The sequence below is a fragment of the Styela clava genome, chromosome 2 (assembly GCF_964204865.1).
Source record: "Styela clava chromosome 2, kaStyClav1.hap1.2, whole genome shotgun sequence".
NCBI classification, from domain to species: Eukaryota; Metazoa; Chordata; class Ascidiacea; order Stolidobranchia; family Styelidae; genus Styela; species Styela clava.
Window position 1 is genome coordinate 11,833,847 of NC_135251.1, and position 18,352 is coordinate 11,852,198.

General features: G+C 36.0%; 1 protein-coding gene across 1 annotated transcript; it reads left to right on the forward strand.

Annotated features, from left to right (window-relative positions):
- The first annotated feature begins 829 nt into the window (after positions 1–829).
- On the forward strand, positions 830–16,849 carry LOC120336718 (double zinc ribbon and ankyrin repeat-containing protein 1-like). Its single transcript, XM_078109921.1, has 15 exons — positions 830–1,018; positions 1,665–1,812; positions 2,463–2,598; positions 2,975–3,074; positions 3,284–3,371; positions 4,134–4,245; positions 4,595–4,708; positions 5,337–5,543; positions 6,484–6,704; positions 8,018–8,199; positions 8,423–8,526; positions 9,425–9,536; positions 10,590–10,732; positions 11,875–12,158; positions 12,964–16,849. The coding sequence occupies exons 1-15, from the start codon at positions 910–912 to the stop codon at positions 13,184–13,186; spliced, it is 2,283 nt and encodes a 760-aa protein (XP_077966047.1). The 5' UTR covers positions 830–909; the 3' UTR covers positions 13,187–16,849.
- Positions 16,850–18,352: the final 1,503 nt, after the last annotated feature.

Below are 18,352 nucleotides of genomic sequence, written 5' to 3' on the forward strand. Positions count from 1 at the left end.
TGTTTTCTGGATTTACAAAGAAGCTGTTTGTTGCTGTTGTTACTTATCGATCTTAAGATCGGTTAGTATATTGATAGGTATTTGTCTGTATGTATGTCTGTATGTATGTCTGTCTGTATGTATGTCTGTCTGTATGTATGTCTGTCTGTGTGTCTGTTAGATGCACGCGATATCTCACGAAAGCGAGATTGAATCTGCTCCAGATTTTGCATGTGCATTCATCTTATCTCGGACCAGTAGCCTATTGATTTTGGGCGAATTATGTCGTATAATTAGCGAGTTATCAATCAATTATTGATATAGTGATCTAGATTTTTGTAAAGCGAGATAATTTTGAAACCCGCCGAGTGTGTGTGTGCGATGCGCAGTGCGCAAGTTACAAGAGCGGATGAATCGAAACTGCAGTTTCTGTTTTGGGGGATCCCCTAACTATCGATCGATAAGTCTTCGGTTTCCAACCGATATTCTCGTTTTTATCTTATTAAATTGATTTTAAAGTCTGAAAGTTGATGAATCTGTTTGCTTCAGTTTTAGACCATTCGTGCAATATTACTGTATTATTTGACAAATACCTGGACACCTGCACATCATAAGAATTTATTGCTAAGAATACTGTATGCTATGCAAAAAAAAACGTTCGCTGTACAAGGTCTCACACAACTGCACAATCCAGCAGTGACATATTATATAGTTTTATGATGTTGAAAATGCATTACAGCATTAGTAAAACGAATTTATGTGGGACTTGTAAGTTGACAATCAGTAAAACATGTATGAGGTACGGTACCATAGTGAATTCCACATAACTTTGTCTTGACTTTCATATACAGTATATTACAGACCGAATAAAATTTGAAAATACAATTTTGATGAAAATTATTTTATTCCGTGTGGAAATAGAGCAACATCATGGCAGCTGGATCGATAGCCGTTCCCACTATTATGCCTCTTCGAGTACCAATCCTTGGAGAATCAAAGAATGTGATTGATTCAAACACTCTGATTGAACTTAAATCTGGTAAACTTATTTGAACTATTGATTCAAGTAAATGTAAAAAATTATTTGAGAAATCCTTTTTCTTTCTGATGTTGAATATTATTTACATAAATTGTTTTCGCTATGTAATTTGAGAGTTCTGCTGCACACTAACACAGATGTATTTCGGCGCAAAACTAATATGGCGGATACCAGGAAAACCGAACGGTATACGAAGGACCAGTGCCAAGAAAACTTATTAGAATCCAGGAAAAACTACCACAATTTGTCTTACCTGCATATAGTTAATGAACTAACGATGATTGACACGAAATGCAACGACTACATGTAAACATGGCCCTGTATTTCTGTAACGTTTCTTCAGAGAAGCAGTTTACAACAATGACAAGGAATGAGAAATCATGGGTACCCGCTGTACTATGCGTACCAGTTTAGGGTTGGGCCATAATTTTATTCCGATTCTCTATATTTTAGTTCTATTACAAGTTCAATTACAACTTGATGTGAAGTAGGCGAACAAAATTAGTTTCCTCCATATTGATACACACACTTCTGGAGCGCCCAATCATGTGGTTTAAATATAGAGAAAAAGTTTATTTGAAATTGAAATCTCAAATTACGGTAATTATGTTTTCTATTAATTAATTTGTAATTTTTGCAATCACAGGGACAATTGGGACGAAGATCTATTACACTGTTGACAACACAAGGCCTGAACCATTCCGAAAGTTGGGTGAAAATACTACATTGATTTACAGAGAACCATTTATGCTTAGAAGCGGAAAAAGAACTGTGAAAGCTGTTTCAATGTTAAAGTAAGCTGGCCATTTGGTTTAGACTTGATATACTCTACGCTGAACCATGACCTCTCTGCTAAAAATGTTGCTTAAGCAACTAAAATGTTTTTTGTTATCACTGAACCTACCAAATAAATTTCACGTTTATATGGAATTTTCATGTGCACAGCATAATCTGCATGCCATTCACTCTGAACATGACTGTGCGGCAGTCACTGGGAAAATTTTTTATATTCTAGATTAGAAGTATCTGAATGTTTTTGGTGTGTCTATCCAATTCATAACAGTGTGGGTCAAGTGTTGGGCAAAGGATTTCAAGCATATGACCTTCAATTTGACATAGTTGAAGCTAATGCTCCAGTTGCTATGTAGCAAACCTTTTACTCTCTTTCATGATTGGTGGGAAGACTATTATGGTTTAAATAATGTTCAAAATTGATTCAATTTATCATGGAATCATCTTATATATTACTATTTCGCTATGATTCATTGGTAACGATCGATCAGTGCCTAGTTTTATCAGTTTTGAAAGCCATTTGGTCAAATTCAGCCACAGTTACTACTTTGGTATGCAGAACTTGGGTCGACTATTTTCACTGCAAAGATTCGTTTACCAAAATTGACAGTAAAGATGTAAAATGTTTCTAATATTCAATTTAATATTCCAGGGACGGTAGAGAAAGCAACATTGTTACCAAAGTATTCACCGTAAAATACGCAGAACCTACAGCTCATTCCGATTCAGATAGCGACCAAACTGACAATGATAAAAATTATAAAATAGAAATGGCAAGAGAAAATAAGGTAACAATATTCACAACTTCTTCAGTGGTTTCCCACTTTTTTCCCGTTAAATTCCTCCCTTTGTCTATTTCGGAACTCTATATTCCTCCGTCTGTATGCATAAAAACTGAATTATGTATTCAATATTTATTTAATCTATAGCTAGTGTGCTTTTATACAGTTTAAGTACTTTATAATGTGTGTATGATGAGTATTTTAGTAATAATAAAGAACCAAAGACTAGTAATGATACAGAAAATACGAAGCAAAATTCCTCTCCAAGAGAATATGGTCATATTGTGTAGCTTTCTAGTAAACATGCAAGTATACATGGTATGAGCATTGTGCACTCTGTCTCATTTGAAAATGTTTATTTTCCATTTTGCAACTGTTTCAGAGAATGTCAAAAAGACTGACAACTTCAATTATTGGTGGTGAACCATTGACTTTACAACAAGCATGGAATGCACCTTCACCCAGATCACCTAAACTAAATGGTATGTTGACTGGGATTTACATATTTAGGATTAAATTATACATAGTTCTCCTTGGGAGAGAAAAGGCAATTTGTATTAAAAAGACATTAATTATACATTGTATTGCGCAATATAAATTCGATTTATATTGATTACCAAATTACTATTGTACAATGGCCAAGGAATAATACGAAAGGTGGACTCGTAATGGGCTACAATTTTTTTTTCAGGTGCGAATAAAAGTATCTTATCTCATCGAGCTGATTCGATAAGAAGATCTTCAAATTTCTCTTTGAATCAAGAAATTGACACTTCGAGGTCTGTTGCTCGGGAATAATGTCATAGTACAGGGTTTCCACATTTATCCCGGGGGAGAGGAAAACGGCTTTACCATATGGCGAACCACGGCCTCTTGTCCGGTTACCATTCTATGTCGGGTATGGGATTAGTTAGTTATTTGTTTTCGGAGGCATGGACTTGATGGTGGAGGAAGCCGTATTCGAACAGCGGTTACCTGAACCACCCTACGGCGGCGAGGAGTCCAGCAATCGCCTCGCACATAACTATCCGCGCATGGGATTCGAACCTGCAAACCCTCATAGGCTCAAAATAACGGCCCATAAATCTGAAATACAATGGAACAGGATGGTAGGACTCTAATGCAGCTAAGGGCTGCTCGAAAAACATAATTTTCTCAGACTGAAATTCCCTTCCAAACCTTTTTGAAATCATAAAAATATTTGCTGTAGCATCATAACATTTTTTGGTAATTCATATGCGTGCGAAACTGTTTTTGCATAGGAATTCAATAAAATTCAAAACCAGAAAGCGCCAGGTCTTAATGCAAGTTTGCATACATAAAGCTCGAAACTACGAAATAATAACTAAATATTATAAGACATGAAGAAATGATGTGACAACAATTTTCTCATTGTACAGACATTGATTAAATATCTATGACCCAACGTCTGCTATCCCATGATAAAAATATAGTTTTTGACCCATTAATTCAAAAGGTTTGCGTCACTGTTTTGGTCTTTTTAAAGTTCGATTATGTGTAAAAGTTGTTTTTGTTTTCAGATGTGTGTATTGTGATGCTCCTCGTTCTAAAAGCTCATTTGCTCGTTTTTGTGGAAAATGTGGGAAACCAGTCCCTGTTGAAGCTGATGCACCAACTGTGGAACCTGGATCTGTGAGTGTTTAAATTTCTTTTGCAAAGAAAATCCCACAGAAAAACATTGATGTTTTTGGATATTATGTCTTGAACTGCGAGTCATTTCCTCTTGTTTTATTCCCACTTCGGATCTGTTTGTGTCCATTGTCACAAAGATGCTTGGTGAGATAGTATCAAAGAGGTAAATAAGAATAGCATAATCTCTTTCCAAGAAGCAGCAAGTATATTTTTTAGCTTTTGTTATATCGTGGTCTAACAACAAGCAAAACAAATTTAACTTAATCAAACAGCAAATTCACTGGAAGTATTTGATGGAAATAGATTACGTTAATTTCATTTTAATAAAATGACATTGTCTTTTCTGCAGATGGGAATGTGTGTGAAATGTAGATCCTATATTCCACTCAACCAACCGAATTGCATTGTCTGTGAAGAACCGATTGGACCAAAACTCAAACCTGTTTCTAGCATTCGATTTGAGGTAAGGCTTTACAGAGGACGAGGTTTATGCCCAATCAACGTCTTTGGTTGTAAAAAAACTGTTGAATAACTGTCTATATCAAGCTCGTTCATTTCATTCAATCCTCATTCAAATGAAATTCACGTGCTGCGCAAATTTGAATTTCCATGTTAAGTATTGAAACATGTTGAACGCTTGAACATGATCACATCACACCACTGATTATAAATGCAAAAGTTCTAATCGTGTCGCCGATAATTATATGTGTGAAGTTTGTTAGATTCACGTAAATGAACTTTATCCATCGTCCACCCCCATGAATCTCAAACAATTAACTATTCTCATATCCCAACTCAGTGGTTCCTAAAGTTATTTGACAGCGGGCCAGGAAAGGGAGCGCCACAAGGGGACAATACTAGTACTTGTATGTATAATTATTGGGATTCTCAACTAAATTGTTACGAATATACAATGCTTATGAAATATTAACTTAAATCGTTACTTAGGCCTGCAGTGTTGGAACTGCTGTCTTAACTAGACTGGTATCTGGATGAGAAGCCATGAATTACCATATAATTAAGCCGCCCTTGCTACTTTCCTATCTTGTTGGGTAAATATGAAAATTATATATTGTCCTTTTTTAACTCAGGACAAAATTATCTGTGGATCATGTGGGACTAAAAACCCATCATCTTTGACACACTGTGCCTCGTGTGAGCATCGATTTCCTGGACCAATACACACTGAGGAAACGGCTGCTCCTTTACCTAAATTGGATGGTCAGTTGGTCAAATGTCCAGTATGCATGAGAGTCAATAATCCTGATGCCAGATTCTGTGACTGGTGTGGATCAAAGGTAGGTAGTTATTTTTTGGAAAGGAAGTTCGAGAAATGCTTTATTTTTGGTTATATACACATACAGAAATACGAGAACGAGCAAATTGGCTCTGTAACTGGAAACGAAGAGTAGCCTACATGTGGACTGATTCGTAAATTGCTATCATTGGGAAAAATCATTCTTTTCGGCCGACTAATGGGTTACCGACTTTGAATTGAATTTCAACTCTAAAGTCCAGCTCCAAACTATAACAAACCGAATTTTACAAATAAATATTTTGTCATATGCCCTGCTTGCATAGAGCTGGGCGTATAGAAACACTGTTTTGAGCAGTGGCGAATGGCGATTAGCATATTTTGTTATTTGTGACAAACTTGTGTTTTGGTTCGATTTTGTTTCAAAGACAATTTTGTTTTGATTTCGAAACATCGGTGTTTAGAAAATGCCAAGCATTATATGCAAGTTTTTTAACTGTCTGTTGAGAATTCTTAGTAAACTTAATGATTTTTAAATGGGGACATTCACGATGATTGTCAAAATTAAAAGTCTAAAATCCCCACTCACAACACAAGAGAATTCAATATTTTGACTCCAAGTCTAAGCTGCTTGGAGTTTGAATATATGACTTCGGCACAAACACTAATGGAACATACTCCACAGCCCTGAGCTAACCAACGAAAAGCGACAACTTTTTGTGATTTATACATGGATCAGACCCGATCATACTGATTACCATTTATAATTCATTCAACACCGTACATTCAAATCTTATAGCCTCATCTCATCCAGGGTGTAATCAATTTGGTGATGGCAACGCTGAACTGGAAATATTCTATTTCTTCTAGATAATAGTAACTCATTTTAGTTATAGTGAAATATCAGCGACTTCTTATGCAGGGCCTTGTTCTGAGCAAAAGGTTAACTGAGTGTCGAATAATAAAGTAATAATTTATTACAGCCGATACCAGAGCAGAATCCTCTGACATGCTCATTATGCAAGGCGAGTAATCCTCCATACTCAAAGTTTTGTGCACACTGCGGAGCAAACTTTGCTCCCCCGAATCGTATGGATCCAAGAAATAATGATCTCGGTGAACAAATTTGTGACTCCTATCCGTTCGACAATCTACCAATGTGGCAAGCAATACCGCTACCTTCTGTACCAAGATCACCTAGAAGGTATGCTACAGATTTTTCGATAACTTGTAGAAAACGTTTCTGCTTTCTACAGATACTTGATAGTTATATGGTGTTGCTGTGATAATTACCATTCCACCGGAATTGGGGGGGGGGGGGGGGGGTTCTTACCAGGGAGGGATTTTGTCATTCCTGGGGCAGAATTTTGAATTTGCTGTAGAGTTATGTTATTACAATATTTACAATAACATTTATTTATATATACAATGTTGGTTGTTTTACAACTATTTGATTGTAAAAAAGGGAGCCACACATAGAACTAGCTGAGGGTCCATTTAATACTAAATAAACAAAGTATTTGGACCTCCTGAAGTATGCGCACCAAGATGGCGCACAACCTGAACTCGGCTTGTGTACCAGGTTAGGGTTCAGGTTGGTGGACATCTTGGTGCGCATACTTCAGGAGTACGGTACCAAGTATTTTTCAGCATAGTGAGGAAGGAATAAAGAGTTTTATAATAGACAAAGGGAGAAAATTACAAAAAAGGGTGGGAACCACTGTACTACACAAGAGTGGGAGATCTACCTCAAGCTAGGCCTATAGCGTGATGTCTACTGCTGCATTTTTTTTTTTTTTGGATAAGTCGGTGGTTTCTAATCCTAATCCTAATCCAAAAACAACAAAATTCCTCTTTGGGAAGGAATTTCTCTCCAGTTGGGGAAAGCGAGGCCAATCAACTCTGGAAATGAATGAAACTGTCATGTACATAGTCATAACCCAAGGAATATAAACTTGTGACACACCACACATGGTAGTTAGGGATCTAGTGGTGAGCATGATTGTAATAATTTGTAGCGCAGGGGTCAGCAAACTTTTGTCGTTCGCGGACCAAAATTAAAAATTTGAAAGTCATTGGCGGGCTGCACATATTTTTAGAAAGTTAAAAATCGGCGAAATTGCCGATGAATCACATTTTTTCACACAGATTTCAGTTAAATTTCAATCAGTGCGCGAAGACTGATCATTTGAATATTTTCTGCGTCATTAAACCATTTGCACTCAGCATCAACTTTATTACGTTCTGTTGCCATTTGTCTAATTATAATCAATTATTGGCTCATTAAACGAGTGGTTGTGAATTATATATCTGTTAGGTTATAATATAATTTAGTGTCTCCAAACAAAATCTGTCACGTTAAGAATATAATCGTCAATACATCTGTTTTGTTAATATAATTTAGTGAAGCATGGCGGTTGGGATTATATTGCTCAGGCCCGCGGGTCGTAGTTTGCCGACGCCTGGTGTAGCGTAATCAATTATCCATTATCCTCAACAATCTCACTTCATGTTTAGCACAAGAATGCTTCCTGCTCCAAGACCCAACAAACGAGATGACTACACACAGACAGTCGGTCTCTTTTATCCCGGTGGAAAAAAAATTCTACAAGATCAGGATGATTTAGCTCAAATGAGATCAGTGGAATTCAAAATGAGAGACAAAAACCCTCCGCTGACTGCTATAAGCCCTGGAAAAGGTTGGTTAAATGGAATTTATATTGAATGAGAATTCGGTCGGAACAAGCACGTATACTGCACATATGGTATTATTCATAGATATCCCATTGAAAGCTGGGAATTAAATTCATTTTGAGCAAAACTTAAGCAGATGTAAACCATTATTCACAAGAATTATTGTCTTTAGACTTAAATTTGATATGAGCTTTTGTAACGTGTTTAATTATGAGCAAACGTTTTTAGGTTATTGGAGAAAGCAACTTGATCATGTATGTGGACATATCCGAGGTTACACAACAAATAATGTCGAATTTCGATCTGTGTTCGGAGAACCAAGACTAGGAAAGGTAGTATTGATATTACTGACTGTTTTTTAATTAAAAAAAAAAGTTTGTAACAGTAATTTTTTTGCACTCCACAAGTGTGTGTACCAATATGGAGGTAACTAATTTTGTTCGCCTACTTTACATTAAGTTGTGTAAAGGGATTGAAGCCTATGGGCAGGGAGGAGTACATTCACTCGGCTAACACACACAGTCCCCGAACTCGTAATAGAACTAAAATAAGGAAAATCCGAATAAAATTATGGCCCAACCTTAATAACCTGGTACACACACTACACACATTTGAAATTGCTCAGTCCAATTAGGTGCTGAGAAAAGCAATTATTTCTCTTTTGTATTGGGGATTCGGTGTCAGACTTTCATACTTTTAATAACAAACTCAAACAGCATCAAGTAAATAATGAATTCTCAATAAACGATTATAGAAAGGTTGGAATGCACAAAACTTTTGACTCCAAAATTTGTTTTGGAAACGAATACAGAACAAAAATATCCTTGAATCAGAAGTCATATTTGAAATATTTGTCAACTCTTGAGTTGTTTTTAAGTGACTTCCCGAACATACTCTGGATACTTGAACGTTTCTAATATATGAATATAGTAGTGTGAATATTTTGTTTTTATATTCATATTCAATTTAAGCTTTCTATTTTTATTTTTTTCATGCTGTGTTAGACCCCATCTAGGGTGTCGCTGCTCGATAACCGGTACTGTTTTTTTGGTGTCACCCTCCACCGTGAAATGCTATTCTTCTTTTTTTCTACATCGAAAAGGAACGTCACATATTTTTATCATTGGTGGAAAAATGAATTACTGACGGTTCAGGGTTTATCTTCAAAGTTGTGTGTAATTTTTTTTCGCCTTCACACCCCTGGTTTGAAATATCTGTCTGAACTTTTAGGTGACTGGAGCTGCAATTGATGAAACTGAAGATGAAATGACGATCAGTTTTACCTTCACACTGAAAGGTCATACTGAATTTGGAGAAGATGGATTGAAAAGTTTACGCAGAGGTAGAATTAATAATAGGATAGGATTTACATATTTATAATCGATAAGATGGCTTAATCATATGGCGAACCAAGGCCATCTCTCGTCCGGTTATCATTCCATGTCAGGTATGGGTTCGTTAGCCAATAATTTGTTTCAGATGCATGGATTTGATGGTAGAGCAAGCCGTAACCGACTAGCGGTTACATAAACCATCCTACTGCGGCGATGTGTCCAGCATCCTCTTGTACATAACATGATTATCCCCCATGGAATTCGAACATGCGGACCAATCATAAGTACGTGGCGAACATATTCTTAACCCTTAGCATGATGTGCCTCACCGCTGGCCAATGTATGTCATTCATATATAATGTAATTCATAGTTTCTATACCACATACAATTTTTTCTATGATGCTTATTATCTTTTGCTATGAACAAGGCCTTGTGCAAACATTCACTGATATGTGAGGTTCTTCTGTTTTCAGAAAGACTATAATCTTTCTGGTTTGGCATTGCCTGCACAGTTTATTAAAGATTGAACACATGAAGAGTTTCAGAAATAAAGTGGTTGCTCTGATTTTGTGCAGAATAGAATTACGAGTTCTCCATTGCCTCCACCCTGGGTGTAGAAGTTGGGCAAATGGCTAAATCCAAAGTCTATAATGCAGGGTTGTGCAACGGGTGGCCCGTGGGACACAATTCCGCCGCCAGGCCGTTTTTTGTGGCCACTCAGATTTTTCCCATCAAATATAAAATCTTGATCCAACAGTGTATTTTTAAAAAGGCGCTCACATTGGTGGAAATGCATAATCTATTTTTACTCTTGATGCTGCGTAAAAATCTTGCATTGTGATAATTTTTTAATTTTTTGTGTTCATGGAAAAACTGATTTATTTGTGTAGTTCAGATAGGTATTTGAAGTTGGGTATAATTATGGACCGCTAACAAAAATGTCGCACAACCTTGCTCGAAGCTGTGTTGCCAATAAAGTTATATTTAAAACCCTTGTCACTGGATCATTCGACCCATGTCTGTGTATTTTGAGTTATCTTATTTATTTGTTTTTGGCCAGATATCTACCAGAATCTAGAAAAGAAAGTAGCTTTTGGCAGCACTTTCAATCCCGAGAAAGAGAATATTGAAGTAAAAGCCGGTAAGAAGAAAAGTAAAGGAAAGAAGAAGCATTCAACCAACAATAAACTGGATAAACTGAGTGTAAGTAGATATACAGAAACAGATTCCCTCCACCATCAATTTCGTGTATCTGAAAACAAATAACTGGCTAACTAATCCCATATCTGACATGGACTGTAACCGTATGAGAGGTCGTGGTTCACCATATGATTAAGCCATTTTAGCGGCTATTCTCTCCCCCGGGATAAATATGTAAATCCTATTCTATTCTAAATATGTACGATAACTCAACATTTGAAAAAGGAAAGCTAATTTGTGTTATCAATAATTAGACTAAGTCCTCACCCCAGTGCTTGCTTCCGGTGATTTCCTTTTTCTACTAATACGTGCTTCATTCACTTTATTTCATCCCATTCATCATTTCACGCTGTGTTGTGCTATTTTAATTTGGAATTGAAGACATGTAAAACACGGAATACCAGAGCTGATATTTGTCCGCATTTATGCCTTTATTGTTTGTATTTTCACTGCTCCTCGCGTGTAAGACACAGTCAGATATTAACACAATGCTCACAAGATTCAAGACCCAGTTATTTTATCTTGTTTTTATTCTATGCTTCATAAAAAGATTCGGCAACTTTTTATCGTCTGTTCTGTGAGTTTGTTTTTACCATGATGTAGTTTCAAGTTCGAAAGCTTTTCACTAAACTTATTTCATTGGGATTCCCCTTCGAAGTGCTGATATGTTTGATAAAAAGCAGCAAAATATTTTTTTTCAGCAAATAGTTTGTATAAAGTCCTGGGCAGGGGTTAAAACCGATCTTCACACTGCAAATTCAACAGAACTTTACAGTCAACTGCCAACAGAAAAATGCAGATTTTACATGGCTGTGAAAGGACATGGGTTTTAAATCTGAGATGTATATGGTGCTCATAAAGTCTTAAAATATTTTAAAATTGCAAAGGAAATTTATCGATACCATATTTTGTTTTGGCCCTCATTAAATGAAGTAAAAATAGTTTAACAATTACTGATTAAAAAACAACAAACCTGATTAAGATATAATGAGAACTGACTTGGTAACAGAATTGAAATTGTAAAGGGACTTTATGGACATCCTGTACTTCTTAGAAACGCTTTAAGGTTGGAAATCCTTTACATTCATCATAACTTTTACTCTATATTGATAATAATCAGTGGAACATTTTTTTTTATTTATCAGCCTGAAAATCGATTGCTAATCAAAGAAGTCGGACCGAAAGGTAGTGGTCGTATTTCAGAAATGAAAGAATTATTAATGGAAGGTGCTGACACCAATTGTGCAGACGGTGATGGTGTGACAGTGCTCAATCACGCTGTGATGCAAAATCGTCTCGCTTGTGTGAAAAGTTTGATAAATGCAGGAAGCGATATAAACAGAACATCTGCTGTAACACAGAACACACCCCTTCATGAAGCTGTAAAATTAGGACCGAATGGAAAAGACATAGTGGAATTACTGCTAGAGTGAGTTAGCAAATATTATAGTGATTTCAAAATATGCTTTCTCAACTCTCGAACCCAGGAAGTGTTTGAGTACTCCCGTAGTGTGTGTACCCGATTAGGGTTAGGCCATAATTTTATTCCAATTTTCCTTATTTTAGTTCTGTTCAGGGACTGTCTTTGATAGCCAAGTGAATATATACCCCCTGCCCATAGGTTTCAGTCCCTTTACACAACTTGATGTAAAGTAGGCGAAAAAAATTAGTTACCTCCATATTGGTACACACACTTATAGAGTGCTTATTTTCGTACGCATTTCGAAATTTTTAAATGCTCATCGTGAGAGTATTCTGGGGATACAGCACTTGCAAACTGTTTAGGTTTATTAATCACCGTTTTGATCTTCATTGTTGTAGCAGCTGCCATTAAACAGCACTGGTTGCTAATTTAAAAAATGTAGTCTTACTAGTCTATCCTGATTTTTCATCGTAAATGCATTACACACTAGGTGAAGTGGGAGACAAGGGATTGCTGGACTCTTCGTCGCTGTAGGGTGGTTCACGTAGTAACTGTTGGTCGGTTACGGCTTCCTCCAACATAAAGTCCGCGCTTCCGAAAATAATTAACTGGCTAACTAATCCCTTACCTTGGATTTGGACTGGCAACTGTATGAGAGGCCGTGGTGCGCCATATGATTAGGCCATCTTATCGGCTTCCCTCTCCCATGGGATAAATATGTAAATCCGATCCTATTTGAACTTAAAATGTGTGATGCTGTTTGGTTGGGTCACTAAAAACTAAGTAATGATTTTTGTTTGGTTTTATTCAGAAATCATGCAAAAACAAATATCAGGAACGCTAAAGGATTAACAGCATATGATCTTGCAGTGAAGGCAGATTACAACAGCATAGTGATGTTGTTTAACGCTCACAAAGGAAAAATGATGGTCAACAAAATGGTCAAACCAAAAGGTAAACAGGAAAAACTAAACTTGAAGAAGAGAATTTCGTCTGATTCCGATTCTGAATCAGATGAAATTGACATGTTTTAACCAACCAAACGATGATGGCAAGGCAATCAGTATTTTTATCAACACCGTAAAGTTTATTGTTTCACGTTTCTCCGTGTTTCAAAAATATAAATTTCTTCACCAACCCTTTTTATGAATCCTTTTACACATCGCTCTAAGCATGGCTTTTAACAAGCACAGGCTATTATGTTTTGTAGTTGAAACCGAAATTCAGTTTGGCCAATTTGCAAATTTTGTGCAAAGAGGAATTTATGAATTTGAGCACTAGATCTTTAGACTGCTAGGTCAAAATAGTTCGTTCCAAGAGAATATTCCATCGCACAAAAATGGGTGCTCCAGGAGTGTATGTACCAATATAGAGATGTACCAATATGGAGATAACTAATTTTGTGTAAAGAGACCGAAACTTATGAGCAGGGGGTATATTACCTTGGCTAACACAGACAGTCCCCGAACTTGCAATAGAACTAAAATAAGGAAAATCAGAATAAAATCATGGCTTGGATGGTCAAAACCGAATATTTCACTATTCCGAATACATTCTGAAAAAATATTTTCGAATATGGAAATATAAAAATTATTGTTGTATTTTGTGTGTTTGTTATCTGTTGAAATATCGTACATTTTGATCTTCTTGTCTAGCGGCTCAAAATATCTGATTTTCAAATAAAAATATTCCAAATATTACTTCTAAATTAAAAAAGTTTTTTATATCGAATATAATGAAATTTGAATGAATTCAAATATTCAATTCGTTTCGGACATCCCAGGTTCCATACATAAATAAGTTAATGATCGGTGAAATAGTTGACTACAACAAAAACTGGATATCCCCGTCCTGCTCGTTTGATACACTGAATATCATCTAAATTTACAACATTAAAAAGATCTTGGGGATAATTTCCTCAGAAGTATACAATATTTACCTTTTTTTCTATTTTTAAACATCTTCCATATTTGTGTAGAACATAGTTTATATATATATTTAATAGGAAATATGTGGGTGAATAAAATTTCAACATTTATCCGTATCCGTATTACTCACAAATTATAAATGTAGAATTCTATAAACTAATATTTAATGAAGTGATCTTTCATGAATTTATTTATTTGAATTTTATTGTGAATTTCCTTCCCCAGTAAAAATTTGTGTTGATTTACTTTACTCGATTTCTCATGTTATTTTTTACTGATTGGAAAAAATAAAGTTGACTGAGTATGACTAAACACATTTTTTCTCACATTTCTCATCCTTTTTGGCTGTGCATGGTTTACTATGTTCAATAGTTGCCTGTCCATTGTTTGATTACACATTGTTCGAACTATTTTAGTTTTTTTTTTTTATATTCCTGCTAACTATGTAAAAATTTATATAATGCATTTGAATTATGGAAATATTTCGGTGTTTTTAAAGTATGTTTGTCTTTTGTTTTATTATTTTTCAATCTTGATCGGTAAGTATATTGATAGGTATCTGTTTGTTTGTCTGTTAGATACACGCGATATCTCACGAAAGCGAGGTTGAATCTGCTCCAAATTTTGCATGTGCATTCATCATATTTCGGACCAGAAGCCTATTGATTTTGGATGAATTGTCGTATAATTAGCGAGATATCAATTAATTAGTGATGAGACACACGGTGTCACTATGGAGTAGGAGCGGTTGAATCGAAACCGCAGTTTCTGTTTTGGGGATCCCTAACTTTCGATCGGTAAGTCTTTGGTCTCCGATCGTTATTCTCGTTAAGGATGTATTGGTGGTATAGGTAAGATGAAAACAGTTGGTGCTCCAGAAGTATGTGCACCACGATGTCGCACAACCTGAATCCTAACCGGTACACACATACCATGTTCAGGTTGTGCGCCATCTTGGTGCGCATACTTCAGGAGGTCCAAACAGTTTATAGTCTGACTAATATGTTTAGTTTCACAATTGAGAAAAATATGAACACATGTACAGATAAATTAAGTCCGCGCATCTGTCATGAATAACTTGCTAACTCGGCGGCTCCTTAACTTTTCTGTTCGTGCGGCCCAAATTATCAGAAAAACAACTCACGGCGCACCTACACACTAAAAAATTGCTGCCTCAAATAAAACTGAATTTTGTGATTGTAACAGAAAGTGAACGACATAGGAAGGTAAAATGAATTTAGTGATCCATATACAGAGCATTTGAAAAAGAAACAAAACCTTTTATAAAAATACAATATGTAAAATATTCAATCATATATTAGTTATGTTTGACACAAATCTGTTAATTTTCGGGTCGCACTTAGCAAATCGCCACGGCGCCCCCTTTTGGAACCACTGGTTTAACTTATCTCCTTCCTGACATAAACTGGTAACCGGACGAGAGGTTGGGGTACTGTGTATACCGTGTGAATGGGTTTTCTTTCCCCAGAGATAAATATGGAAATCCTGAATGTAGTAGAATAGTAGATCTTTGGTCGTTGTTCATAGTCATAAACGATGAGAACGCACTTGCACGTGTATAGAATAGTATTATTCAGTTAGTTCAACTTGAAACCGTATCGTATGACACACAAGTATGCACACGTGTCACGTTCGTATGATTGATAAAATCGAAAATTACGGTTGAACCATTACCGTGGTACGGTACGGCATTTCAAATTAAAAAAAAAAAAGCACAAAAATTTGATAGGCAGATTCAAATAAGAGATATAATGCGAATTGGAAGAGTTATAGTGCAGATCACCAGCTCGCACTATGCAGGGTTGCACAACTCAAATGAGGACATGTGCCAAATTTTTAAAAATAATCTTGTCGCGTGCCACGCACAATCGTTGGAATTGTAAATTAACTCCCGTAAAACAAACACATTTCAATAATAATACATAATAACGAATATCAATTTAATAAAACAATTTAATGTCCTGAAATATTTTGATATAAACGTGATATTTTAATGTATATCATAAATAATTTATTTTTATAAAACCGTTCGCGTGCCACGTTTGAGCGTATGGCGTGCCAAATTTGGCACGCGTGCCCCGTGTTGTGCACCCTTGAGCTAGTGGACAACAATAACTTCCTTCCATGACCCAACTTGCACGCACTCAATAAGTTTTTTATTTGAATTGATATAGATAGGATAGGATTCACATAACACGGCTTTACCATATGGCGAACCACGGCCTCTCGTCCGGTTACCAGTCCATGTCGGGTATAGGATTAGTTAGCCAGTTATTTATTTTCGGTAGCATGGACTCCCCTACTAATCATACCATAAACACTTTATATGGTCATTGTAGTATTCATATTTTTGTTACAGTATTCATGCGCTTTTTGCATTTGTGGCAAATAATCAAAAGGTATCAAAAATACACAGTGAGGCGGAGAAGCAAAAAAATAAAAATTCGATTCAAATCAGTGTGATATGCTTTGCGCGGCCATTGTGATCAAGTAAATAATATTTTCAGAATAGTTATACATAGTTTTCTCCAGTATAGATTTTTATGGACAATATTAAAATGTATATTAAAATTTCTTTTCAAAACTTATAGCCGTAAGCGTTATTATCCAACGCAGTATCCGTTTAGGTTGTAGATAACACAAATACCAATGAATCAGGAGCGAAACGAGCAGGAAACGTATATTATTCTTTATTATCTAATATATTATTTATTTGAAGTTAAAATAAATAAACTATAATGAATTGTACAGGATTGTGCGTTTCCTCCGATATATTGACATAAATATAATGCAGCATCCCGTGACTAATCGAGAATAGTTGTTATTATGCAACTGCCGAGACTTTTTGTTGTGCAATCAGATATTGAATCACTTTTAAAATATCAACTTGTTTTGATCGAAAGTGTGAAGGCTGCGATTCTAATCCATGACTAACTTAAAGTTATGGACATTGATAGGATTCAAAATTGTAACAGTCTCTATTTTACAGCAGGTTTTCTCAATTTAGAAAATTTATGCTAATTATGTCACCACGTGAGCCACACTAACATGTAAAAATGGGTTCCATTACATTTGAACCCACGTACATTTGAACCCATGACAATTGCACCTGTATGCTATTGCACCTATGAAATTTTTTTTGTTTTTCGGATAGTTGAACTCATACTAACCCTAACCCATGGGTTTTAGCACCCGCATATAGATTGAACCCGTGGATATACACATGGGTTCAAATGTACGGTCACCGTAAAAATGTACATAAATCTAATACGTAACTTTCGAAATACCAAATAAAACCGTCGTCAGCTGCAGTACACATTTGCTACGATCGTCTAAAGCAGCGGTTGCCAACCTTTTATGGCTCGTGGCCTCCTTCCGGATTCTTCTAGCACTTATGGCCCCTTTGTTTGTCCCTCCAGTTGTATTTAGAGTGTTATTTCTATTGGTAGATTCCGAATCCTATTAGGTTCATGCTCAACAAAGTGAAAACATCCTGTGAAATAACCTTGTCAAGCAATAAAACTGGGAAAAACGGGGAGATTTATTGTAAGGGAATAGTAAAATCAGTTTTGCGCATAACAGTATGGCCTTCCTCCAATTGTTCTGTGGCCCCCTCGAGACCGATGATCTGATATCTAAAACAAGAGAACTATGCTCAAATATATGGACACGAAATGGGGGGCTCCCGAAGTATGCGAACCAAGATGGCGGACATCAGAATGTAATATGTGTACTAGGTTAGGGTTAGGCCATAATTTTAGGTATAAATACTATGGGAGGCTCTTGGCTAGTCTTCGAACTGATAATAGGACTAAAATAAGGAAAATTGGAAATAACTTATTGCCTATCCCTAACCTGTTACCCATGTTACGTTCCGATGTCCGCCATCTTGGTTCGCATACTCCGGGAGCACCCCAAATGGCAATAATTTTGATGACGTCATAGCAAAAAAAGGTAATAGCCTTCTGGAAATTTTTTTTATCTTTAACCACAGAAAATTTCAAAGCAATTGGTCCAGTATTCGAAAAGGAAAGCAATTTTTTAAAAATGATGGAGACAAATAACAATAACAACAAAATTTTTGAAACGATCGTTATGTCCACTAACTAAACGTGTCCAACAAGAACGGGTTCGTAGACAATCACGACATTTCCAGAACGGCTTCGTGAAAACCACTAGTTATAATCCGCCATATGTATATGATTACTGTTTAACCATCCGTAATTAACCATGATTTGTTCCTAATATAAA